Source organism: Anolis sagrei, chromosome 3 (genome assembly GCF_037176765.1).
Source record: "Anolis sagrei isolate rAnoSag1 chromosome 3, rAnoSag1.mat, whole genome shotgun sequence".
NCBI classification, from domain to species: domain Eukaryota; kingdom Metazoa; phylum Chordata; class Lepidosauria; order Squamata; family Dactyloidae; genus Anolis; species Anolis sagrei.
Window position 1 is genome coordinate 189,927,027 of NC_090023.1, and position 12,046 is coordinate 189,939,072.

The 12,046-nt window shown below is 38.0% G+C and overlaps 1 protein-coding gene across 3 annotated transcripts in view; it reads right to left on the reverse strand.

Annotated features, from left to right (window-relative positions):
* Nucleotides 1–12,046, reverse strand: part of INPP5A (inositol polyphosphate-5-phosphatase A) — a 343,269-nt gene that overhangs the window by 33,737 nt on the left and 297,486 nt on the right. For all 3 annotated transcript variants that reach the window (XM_067465755.1, XM_067465756.1, XM_067465757.1), the window contains exon 12: nt 2,798–2,871. In XM_067465755.1, coding sequence (XP_067321856.1) covers nt 2,798–2,871 — 74 coding nt within the window. The remainder of the gene's footprint in view (nt 1–2,797; nt 2,872–12,046) is intronic.

A 12,046-nucleotide genomic window follows, 5' to 3' on the forward strand; every position in this document is an offset into this window, starting at 1 on the left:
CCCACATTTTCTGCTTTGAACTGGAATATATGACAGTGTGGACTCAGATAACCCAGTTCAAAGTAGATATTGTGGGATTTTCTGCCTTGATATTCTGGGTTATATGGCTATGTGGAAGGGCCCTGAGAGAGGAACAAAGAGATTTCAAATGCCACAGTATATAGATTAGCATACTGTAGTTTAATTCCATCTCTCAGTCCCCAACTCTTTCAAGAGCAAAACACAATCTCAAATTTCCACATGACATTTCAGAAAACATTCCTGCAAATGCAAGTTTTTCTTTCTTTCTCAGCACCCCTGGCCAAAGGTTTAGGCACAACGCCACCGCCTCTTTCTCTCTTTAAACCCAAGTCCCAGCCTCTTTACTGCCCACGATACCTAAACAAGTCATCTTGAGTCTTCTTGTCAAAGCACTGGCACTTCATCACAGCCGTGTCATGCCTCCTGGGCTCCAGGACCACCACTAACAGGGGAAAGCCAAATTCATCACAAGGGTGTGCAGTGTTCAAAGTTGTCATGCCTGACCTGACAGATGACTTCTTGAGGGTAAGTGATATGAATTTACAGCTTGTATCACATTCCTTAAACCTACACACCAGGCAAGAAAATGCAACTTTTCTTCAGAGTGCTTTTCAAGCTACCCAAGGACATTCAAGCAGTACCTCTTCTAAATGAGACTGAGAATCTTCTAGTATTTCCTTTTGGGTTCTCAGGTAGTGGAGCAAATCTTATCTGTAAAGCAACCACTGCCCTAAATATCACTAGTAGTTTCAACAGGAGTGTGTGTTTATTTATCCTTTAAGTTGCCTGTCGACTTATGGGGACCCTATGAATTTCCTAGCATTTTCTTAGGCAAGAAATACCCAAAGGTGGTTTTGTAATTCCTTTCTACAGCACCTGGTATTCTTTGATGGTCTCAATCCAAATACTGACTCTATTTATTTTCCAAGATCAGAGTATTTAGGCCCTTTTTCAACTGTAGATCTGTTGAATCAACAATAGTTACCCAATGGTAAGGATGATAAAAACATCAAATCATCCGGGCGTCCTTGTAGATGGCCAATTCTCTCACACCAGAAGCGACTTGCAGTTTCTCAAGTCGCTTCTAACATGACAAAAAAAAAACACCCAAAACACCCCCAATGGTTGATCTACTAATTATACTCATTTATTTATGCAATTTATTATGCAAATTTATTTATTATACTCATTTATTTATGCAATACTTTTGACACAAAATAAATAAATGGGTCTACTTTTGTTAGGATCAATGGTTGCAGTTAAATCATAAACATCTAAGAGAGGAAAATGGGAAACTTCTCAACAAAACTCCACAAAAAACTGCAGAATGGAATGATGCTTCCTTTACCCAAGTCTGTTTCTTCAAACAAATACAAAATCATGCTGTGATGTTAGCAGCCTCTTAATTCAGCATAAGAAACAAGTGAAGACACAATAGTTTAAACATCCATTGATTTCCTGGCCTTTCAGAAAAATTATAGCTCTAAATATACAGGGCCAATTGCTCAATGACAAGAACTTCAAACAGTAGCTCACGGGATGCAAAAAACTCAGATAAATCTAGTACTTAATACACAATGGCAAAAAGGTGAAAAATTGTTAGGTCAGTTTCCAGTACCAAAGTTCAGAGAATGGAACATAAATATTTTGTATACTACATTACATCCTCAAGATGTAAGCTATATAATAACTTGGGAATGCAACTGAGTAGTAAAAGAAGATATTGGATTTCACTGCATAATAGCCGCATTCCCCCCCCCCCCAAAAGGGGATGCAACTATTTTTCATTAAAAAAGGGGTGCGACTATTACATGAGGAAAAAAGGTTGCCTTTTTTGTACCGAAACAATAACTTTTTATTAAACTGATGTTGAAATCAACTTGAGAAAATATAAAAGCAGTAAAGTCTAAACGAGCTTTACCCTCTCTTTCAAAAAAATAATAATTCCCCCATCCACCCATGCACTCACCCATGTGCCCATCCATCTACTCAGTCGGCCACCCACCCACCCAACTTATTTTGCACTGGTATACAATGTTTTCTAAGCAATTTTAATAAAATATGAGGTTTGTTTCAGAGAGACACTTCCCTACTTATACATAATAGCTGAACAAAATTGAATCTATACATCAAGCCTTTGGATATTAACTGCAGTGCAATAAATGAATGTGGAATCTGTGCAATGACAACTGGAACGGCTCTGGAAATGCTCTTGGACTGTATAGTTTGAATAATTGGTGTAATGTTTAGATTTTTTTAATTCTTTGATTTTTAACCTAAATGTTTATTTAACTGTATGTTGTTTTTATGGCATTGAATTGTTGCCGATGTGTGAGGCCGCTCTGAGTTGCCTTTGGGTTTGAGAAGGGTGGGATACAATTATGATAGATAAATAAATAAATAATTCAAAACAACAAAGAGACAATATACCATAATCCAATATGCCATAATTTGATATTTAGTAAATATTCTAGAAGGAAAAAAAGTTAGGACATATATAGTGTAACTTTATTCAAAAGTAAGTCCCATTGAGCTTAGTGGGATTTATTTTCAGTTAGAGACTATAGTAGATGTAGAATATATTATAGCAGCATAATTACATTCTAGCAGCAATCCAAGAAAAAAATGAAATCCTGAGACTGGAGGGTTTTTCTTTTCACATTCCTCCTGCAAGTTGTATTGCACTGAATGACATTCTAACTCCAATTTACTAGATTTTCAAGTGTGTTTAGAGTCTAGATGTTAATTAAATAAGCCACTTGTATACATATCTTACCTGGGAGGAAATGAAATGTCCAGTTCATATAATTTGTCTTTAAAGACTGACAGCTCCTTGTCAAATTCCAAAAGCTGAAAGAGGAGAGAAAACACAAACACAAAAACATTAAAATAAATACAGCTTGTGTTTGGGTCCAAAAAAGTAATTGTTGGGCACATTGTAAGTCACAAAACATATGCTGCAGTGCTTTCCAAAACTTTGTTAGTGGTTTGCATGCTTAAGATTTTATTATATTATTATATACTAGGCTAATTTTTTTCACAGAAAGTTTGTAAATAAAAAGAAAGAAATAGGAAGAAAGAACAATGTGAAAATACTACAAACACATTCATTAAAAAGTGAGGAACATTTTAAAAGCCAAGTTGGCACATCATTGAAACGGCATGAACATTTCTCATTGCTACCACGTTGAATGTTTCTTTCCAAATAATAGGTTTTTTTCTAACAAACGTGCTACTGATCATCTTTCCTGAACTGTTAAATAATAAAATATTTATCTATCGCAAGTTAAAATGCTGATTTACACACAAAATACAGCTAGGTAGCAATACTAGCCTCAGATTTATTCAGAATGGCAAAAACTTGTGACGAAATACAGGAACCAAACAATAATCTCAAATTTAGAAAAACTCCAGATTTCTTTATTTTGTAAAAACAATGAAGTCTCGTGGCACGTAAATTTTAACAAGCTTTGTGGCTTAAGCTCTTCTGGACTCCTGCCCAATTTTAGCAGATGATTGCAAATATCTATATATAACAGATTAACATGCCTATAGCCCATCAAAAAGAAAAAAAAGTTGATCACAAGCAATAGTCTTCTTAAGTTAACTAACATTCACTATATTAAAGTACATATTTTCTTTTTCTCTCTCATTGTATCCAGACAGCAGTCCAGAGGAAAAATATGAAGTAGCTGTGAATGCATGAATAAAAAAAAAAATAATCTCCCCCCCCCCCGCCCCGCCCTTCACATATAGACTCCGCAAAGAAAATAAGGTGTATAGTTTCAGCTTGTGCTTCCAAGGATTTATCATAAATGTTAATGCCGTAGTCTTTATTGAAAGCTATGTACCACCCTGTTGGATGTCAAATGCTTTACTGTAGAACCGCCATGGGTTCTGACGTGGAAAGGAACCTGTTGTGTAATTGGTCCGTCATCAGAAATACCACTTTTGGTTTTGACAGCCCTGCCATCGGAAACACTCCTCTTCCAAATGCCGGGGTGTTTACCTCCCTGTTCATTAATCATGTCCTAACTCACAGCTGTGCTGATACCATTGTACGAATGGCAGAGGTTCCGAAAGAAATGAGATTGTGTTCCTCTTTCCTCTCCGCTCTGTCATAAATCATTCCTGAAATGTGCAATTAGCAGCGACTTGTACACATTAATTATCTGTGCGGAAAAACAGATACCTGAGCCACCTGCACAAGCGAGATCGGCTCCCTCCCGGTGGCCCACCCAGTTTCATTGCCATCACTGTCGGCAGGGCTACCTGACATTTCAGTGCATTTCTATCAGTGTATCAATATGTGTCTGTGGGTGCTTTAAGGGGCACCCCAATCCCCCTTTTGATTTGCACAATTATTTCTGGATAAAAGCATAAGAAACCTTATGTAATTTCTTACAACAAATGACAATTATCAAGGAAAGTATCTATTCTGACAAACAGTAAGCGGCACAGATTTGCATTCTCAGCAAGAAGTCACTGAACAGGCCATGGCTGAAATGCAATTCTTGTAAATGGGAACTTCATAAAGTTCCCTTCGTTGGACAACAGCTCCCAGAATATTAGAATCATAGAGTTGCAAGAGATCACATGAGCCATCTAGTCCAACCCCCTGCCATGCAGGAAAAACACAATCAAAGTATCCCTGACAGATGGTCATCCAGCCTCTGTTTAAAAGCCTCCAAAGGAGGAGCTTCCATCACACTCTGAAGCAAAGAGTTCCACTACTGAATACCTCTAACAGTCAGGAAGTTCTTCCTAATGTTCAGGTGGAATCTCCTTTCCTGTAATTTGAATCCATTACCCCAAGTCCTAGGTACATGCTAGGTACTTGCTTCTGAGAACTATAATCAAATAATAATAATGTAGACTCTGCAAGGAAGCAGATGAAACAATAGATCACATCCTCAGCTGCAGCAAGAAGATTGCACAGACTACAAGCAGAGGTATAACACAGTTGCTCAGATGATTCATTGGAACTTGTTCCACAAATACCATCTGCCTGCGACAAAGAACTGGTGGGACCACAAGCTGGAAAAAGAGAATGAACATGTCAAGCTACTCTGGAACTTCCGAATTCAGACAGACAGAATTTTGGAGCACAAGACTCCTGACCTCACGATCGTGTTAAAAAACAAAGTATGGTTCATTGATGTTGCAATCCCAGGTGACAGTAGTAGGATTGAAGAGAAACAACTGGAAAAACTGAAACAATATGAGGATTTAAAGATCGAACTGCAAAGACTCTGGCAGAAGCCAGTCAAGGTGGTTCCAGTGGTGATCAGCATACTGGGTGCAGTGCCTAAAGACCTTGGCCTGCACTTAAACACAATCAGCATTGACAAGATTACCATCTGCCAGCTGCAAAAGACCACCTTACTGGGACCTGCACGCATTATTCACCGATACATCACACAGTCCTAGACACTTGGGAAGTGTCCAATGTGTGATCCAATACAACAGCCAGCAGAATTATCTTGTTTGCTGTGGACTCATCTTGTTGTGTTTCAAATAATAATAATAATAATAATAATAATAATAATAATAATAATAATATATTTATAACCTGCCCTATCTCCTTGAGTGGAGTTACCAAACCAACGGCACTCTTTCAGGTTCTGCTTATTTGGCAAAGACCTAGAAATTCAGCCTAAACTTGGAGTGCATCTGTACTGTAGAATTAATATGATTGGATTCTACTTTTAAATACCATGGCTCCAATGTTTTGGAATCATGGGAGCTGTCGTTTTACAAGGTCTTTAGCCTCTTCCGCTAAAGAGTACTGGTGCTTCAACAAAATACAACTCTCAGGATCCCATAGCATTAAGCCACAGTAATTAAAGTGGAATCAAACTGTATTACTTCAATAGTACATCTTGGACTCTTTTCTGAGCTTGAAAGCCTTTTTGTTGACATTCTAGTAATTCTTTATGTCTTTTTCCTCTCTATAAATGCAAGGCTTGGATAAAACCAACACAGTAAAAAAGATGAAACTGCAAACTAATAACAGATCAAAGAACAATTTAAAAAAAGTAATTTTTTAAAAGGTAGATCACACAAAGAATGGGAAACAGTTTGTGCAGTGCCTTGCTCCCTTTACCCACTGGCTCATGTTTCTTCTGCCAGTTTTAACTAGGATTCTCTATCAAGATATCAAATCAGGATTTCATTCTACTTCCTGTGTCAAGCGGGAGCCTCATAAGGGTTAACCATGTTTAATGTCAGTGCTGATGTAACATAAAATTGCACTGTTTGCCAAGGTAGGTAGATTCTTGAGAGAAAGGAAAGTGCGGAGACCAGAGGTAGTCAATTCTGTTAGAGCAGTGAGTTGATCTGACTTTGAAGGATCGTTCCTGATATGCTGAATATAAAGATCACTTCCTGTTATATTGTTTACTCAAGGAGAAGCTGTAATTCCTGAACTGATATGTATACTGAATTTTTCTCCTGTTACCAGTATAAAGAATAACAAATAATCTAAGAATATTTCAAAGATTAATGTATGTTATAAGGCACAAATGTTTGTGCGCTGCAGGCAACTCCATCGGATGTATGGAACAGCAATTTTCATGGCTGGGATCTCTGGGTTGCTGTGAGTTTTCCGGGCTGTATGCCCATGTTCCAGAAACATTCTCTCCTGATGTTTCACCCACATCTATGGCAAGCATCCTCAAAGGTTGTGAAGGTGCCTGCTATAAATCTGGGTGAAACATCAGGAGAGAATGCTTCTGGAACATGGCCATACAGCTTGGAAACTCAAAGCAACCCAATTTCCTGATCATTTTTTTAATGCTTGGGTGGGTTGGTAGGGTTCATGTGCAGTAATTATTATGATATTTCTAATCACTGCACATATATTAAACTGTTTAGCTATCCTCAGATGTCCTCCTTGTCACCCAACTAATGTGTCTTAAAACAATAACGCTATGTAACACAATTTTTGTTCCTGGTTACAAATGTCATTTCCAAATTGGTTCTATCATAAAAATGGAAAAAGTTTATTAAACTGCAAAAACTTTGATTTTGCAGGACATCCTGCAGCAAAATTTGCTATTGTTTTTCAATGAATATCTCAGAGTCTCAACCAATTCAACACAGTTTGTGGTAGCCACAAAACCATAACAACTACTTTTGAGTAAGTACTGCACAATTAAACAGGAAATAACACTTTGAAATCACGAACAGAACATTTTTCAAATTTTGTTACATAGTGTAATTAATGCTTGAACCTTTTGCATTTATATTGATAGACATTGATTGGCAGTGATAAACTATCCTCCTGAAAGTCTTGGCATCAACACAGCACAATAGTTTCTTGATGTTATTTATTGTATGTGTGTGTTTAGATTTGTGGTTGTGACTTTTGTGAATTTGATTATTCACAGATTTGATTTAAAATGTTATCTTTAGGACTATCTAGATCAGGGGTCCTCAAACTATGGCCCCGGGCCCGAATACAGTGCTCCAAAGTCACTTACCTGGCCCTCGTTCAGGGTCAACCTAAGTCTGCAACAACTTGAAAACAAACAACAACAACAACAATCATATCTCATCAGCCAAAAGCAGGTCCACACTTCCCACTGAAATACTAATAAGTTTATATTTGTTAGAATTGTTCTTCATTTTAATTATTGTATTGTTTTAAAGTATTTTTGCACTACAAATAAGATATGTGCAGTATGCATAGAAATTCATTCATTTTCCCCCCCTCAAATTATAATCCGGCCCTCCAACAGTTTGAGGGACTGTGACCTGGCCCTCCGTTTAAGAAATTTGAGGACCCCTGCTCTAGATCCTTCATTGTGATTCTATGGTCAACCTAGAGAGGTGTTCTCTCAAGTAAAAATTAGCAAGTTTTTAAAAATTCAAGATTTTTCACTTTTATAGGAGGTCCTGTAAATGTGAACATTAAGGTTTGACTTAAAAGTTGTATACAACCCCCCTCTACCTGAGTTGTCGATAAATCTATGTGGAAATTCTAACATACAGTACTCTGTATACATGTAGACTCTTGGTGCCTATATTAAGTGTAGCCAAATTGTGACTCTTGGCTTACATGTCGCCCTGGTATCTTGCTTTTATATCCCTGGCCTTCCCCCAAACTTCCCTGAACTCCCTTTAAAGCAGCAGAAGTAGTCGTAAAAATAATGTGAACTGCTTATTCTGAAAGTTCCAGGAGTAGCGATTTACCTATTAAATTAAATTATAGATCGTCCCCTCTCTCAATGAAATCACTTCAAAACTCAAAATGAACTACTGCAAACTTCATGGTTTACTTTTGGTTCTGATGATAGTCTCTGAAATCTCTGAAATGTGTCTCCTAGGTCTGCCAAAGATCTCCATCCCAACTTAGATCCAATTGTTAGCCACAGCCAAACCATTGAATCAAGGAGCACTTGGTAAGTCAACCGTTAGGTTGATTCTGTGGTTCTTCCTTCAAAGGCTTGCATCTTTGTTGTTCCGTTCATCAGGTGATCAATATGTTCTCAGAGAATTCTGGATCTTGTCCTTAACATCCACATCCTTCATGCAGTAAATGGGATTGTAAGCATGTCTTTGCCTATCCACACTTGTAATCTGGCAGCTACTACATCCAACATATATTTTGTCAATCTATATAAATAAAAATGTAATGTTCGTTTGTGGGAATAACATAACTCAAAAACCACTGGACGAATTGAGATTAAATATGGACACAATACACAATACACAATTGAGATTAAATATGGACACAATACACCTAACAATCCAACGAATGTCCATCACCCCAAAACACACACACACACACAACCTCAGCGGAACAGATTTAACCCCCCCCCCCCAAAATACACCATATATACTTATACACATAAACCCATATACATATACACATGCACACATTCACACACACATGTATATATAGACACAAACACACACAAATATACACACATACATATACATAGACACATATATACATATACACATGCACACACATGTAGATATACACATACATACACACATATATACACACAAATATGCATATAGACAAGTACACACATATACACAATATGCATGTACACATATATATACACACACACACACACATATATATATACGCAAACACACATATATACACAAATATATTCACACATATAAACACATATATACACACACAAAACATATATACACGGACTGGGCCACAGGAACGTGTGGCAGGGGACGGCGAGTAGATAATAACAGGATACTCCTATGCATACCTATTTAACAGTAGATCACACTGAATTCAATACAGCTTAGTTTCAGGTAAATGAGTAAGTAATTGGAGCCTAACTGCACTGAACATGATATAAAATCTTCTTTCAATACAGTTATAAAGGAGAGCACCATAATTTAGTGCACGTTTTTGAAATCTATCATTTTGAAATATTTCTTTAACAAATAACATTTGAATAGCCAGAGAATAGGACATCTGGAGACAGGAGGACTGCTCGGAAAATATCAAAATGCAAAAGACAGATCAAACAAACAATGCTTCACAGAACACAATGGTAAAAAGAAATGCTAATTGAAAATTCCAAAGACAGAATGAAGTTAAATAGAGGCATTGTCTTGCTGGATGAATTCAAAATATATACAACGGGTGCATCTAGTTTCTATATGTGTGCTTTCATCACGACAATATTCTGAAGGGCCAAAGTGTAAATGGTTAAGCTTGCAGCTCTTTCCCCAGTAACAGCCACAGACATTTCTGACATGTTTATGTACTGTGGGTGGTTGCTTGTTTAGTTATGTGTTGCGTACTGCAAATAAACTATTGATACTGTTGTGACACAGATGATAGATAACAGGAACCCAATTGTGCTGGCAACTGCTGGAGCCTCCCCAGTTTTCAAGGAGCACTCCCATCTTTATAGCTACTGCTGCAAATAAAGCTCACTTACAAAACCTGAGTGCCAGCTGCTGGAAGGTCATGATATACAAGGTGACTCTAATTATTCTTACTATTTTTAGTAGTTCAAGCACTTGCTCTGATGGGGAATCTACTTCTAACAAAGAAGAAGAGAAGGAGGACAACTCTCCAGAGAACATGACATGGAGGTGACTTCAATGGGTGGCTCAAACAGTTTGGCATAATGAGTTCACTGTACTTCAGAGTTATAACCCTTATTTCTAGGGCAGCTGTCTTCATGTAATTCTTGGATGGTGAGCCTAATTTGCTATAGACGAGCAATGGGGAGTCCACAGGCCAGATCTCCATGCATGAACATCAACTTTTGAAGGAGGATTTTTAAAAGCTAAACCAAACAGAGGGGAACAAGCTCTTAGGCTAATTAACAAATTAAAAATCAATCAATCATGGAGTCCGGTTGGCATAACACAGTCCTTAAGGAAGGCTAATGTGAAATTGCTGATAAAAATAAGCACCCTATACATTATCATTAAAATTGGCCTGCTTACATAAAGAGTAGAAAAAAAGGCAACTCAAGATTTCACAACATAATGTAATATGACGTAACATAACATGACAAAAAAAGGGAAGCAGGAAGTACCATAGAAGTACAAGCCCATGAGCTAGATATACTTATTTAGACAGACTGATGGGAAGCATAAATTAAAAAAAAACATGGTAATTAATCATACAGATGGCAAAACTTTGTTATGGAAAAATTAAGCTCTTGGGTTGTTTTTTTTAGAGTGTCAGGAAAGGTGTAGATGGGAGGATGCAGAAGACATTATAAGCCTGGATGTTAAAATATTGTTGACAGAGTCTATCAACTAACACTCATTAGCAACTAAGATGGTGTCAAATAAGGCTTTGGTTGGGGATGGGGAACTTAGGATCTCCAGATGTTTTTGACAGGAGTTCTGCCAACATTGTAAGGGACCATAGAATGATAGAACCGAAGGAACTGCATGGGTCACCCAGTCCAATATTTTGGACTGTATCCTAAACATCTGGAATGCCCAAGATCCTCAGTTCCTGGCTCAGACAAGGATAAGTAGAGGAATGACTATTAACATGGCCATGCAGCATAGAAAACTCACAACAATCCATTGATTTCGGCCATAAAAGCCTTTGACAAGAGATTTTCCTGTTGTTTGTCTGGACGTTACCTGCTTGTTTTAATTAGTTATTTTATTTGAAACACAGGTAAGATGATCAGACATAAGTTTCTTAAAACCTACATTTACTCATGAAGGTTGTGCAAAGAAAAAGCAGACCAGTAATCCTTAACATAATAGATTTAAAGAATTGCTAGCCTAGACAGCATAGTGTCTTCTGGCACAAAGCAGTTAGACTGGCCATTTCCTCCTCCAACATAGGACACTGTCAGCAGGTTATCCTTTAGCTCCTTCTTGGAAACATCATCCACATATTTCTGGTAATAAGTCACCAATTCTTTGGAAATGGACTGCTGAATCGCATATATCTGTGCTATATGACCACCATCTTTCACGTGGACTCTGATGTCAACTCCTGTGAAGCATTCCTTGCCCAAAAGAACAAGTGTTGGTTCAAGCAGTTTATACTGCAAAGTTCTGGGCTCTATCTTACTTTATTTAGGCGATCCCTCATAGCTCGAGGAAGTTTGTCTTCCAGATGTAGCGTCTTGGCGGTGGGTCTGTAGTTGGCTATTCTTGATTCGCATGTTCTCCCGCAGTGAGGACATCGGTTTCGAGATGGAAGACGGTCCCGGTCAGGTTTGGCTTGACATGCCTTCCTCTTGGCACATTTTCCCCTTTCGCCCTCCATTTGTGCTTCTTCAAATTCTGCAGCATTGTCCGTCACAGCTGACTTCCAGTTAGAGCAATCAAGGGCCAGGGCTTCCCAGTTCTCGGTGTCTATGCCACAGTTTTTGAGCTTGGCTTTAAGCCCATCTTTAAATCTCTTTTCCTGTCCTCCAACATTCTGTTTCCCATTCTTGAGTTCAGAGTAGAGTAACTGCTTTGGGAGATGATGATCGGGCATTCAGACAATGTGGCCAGTCCAGCGGAGTTGATGGCAGAGGGGCATCACTTCAGTGCTGGTGGTCTTTGT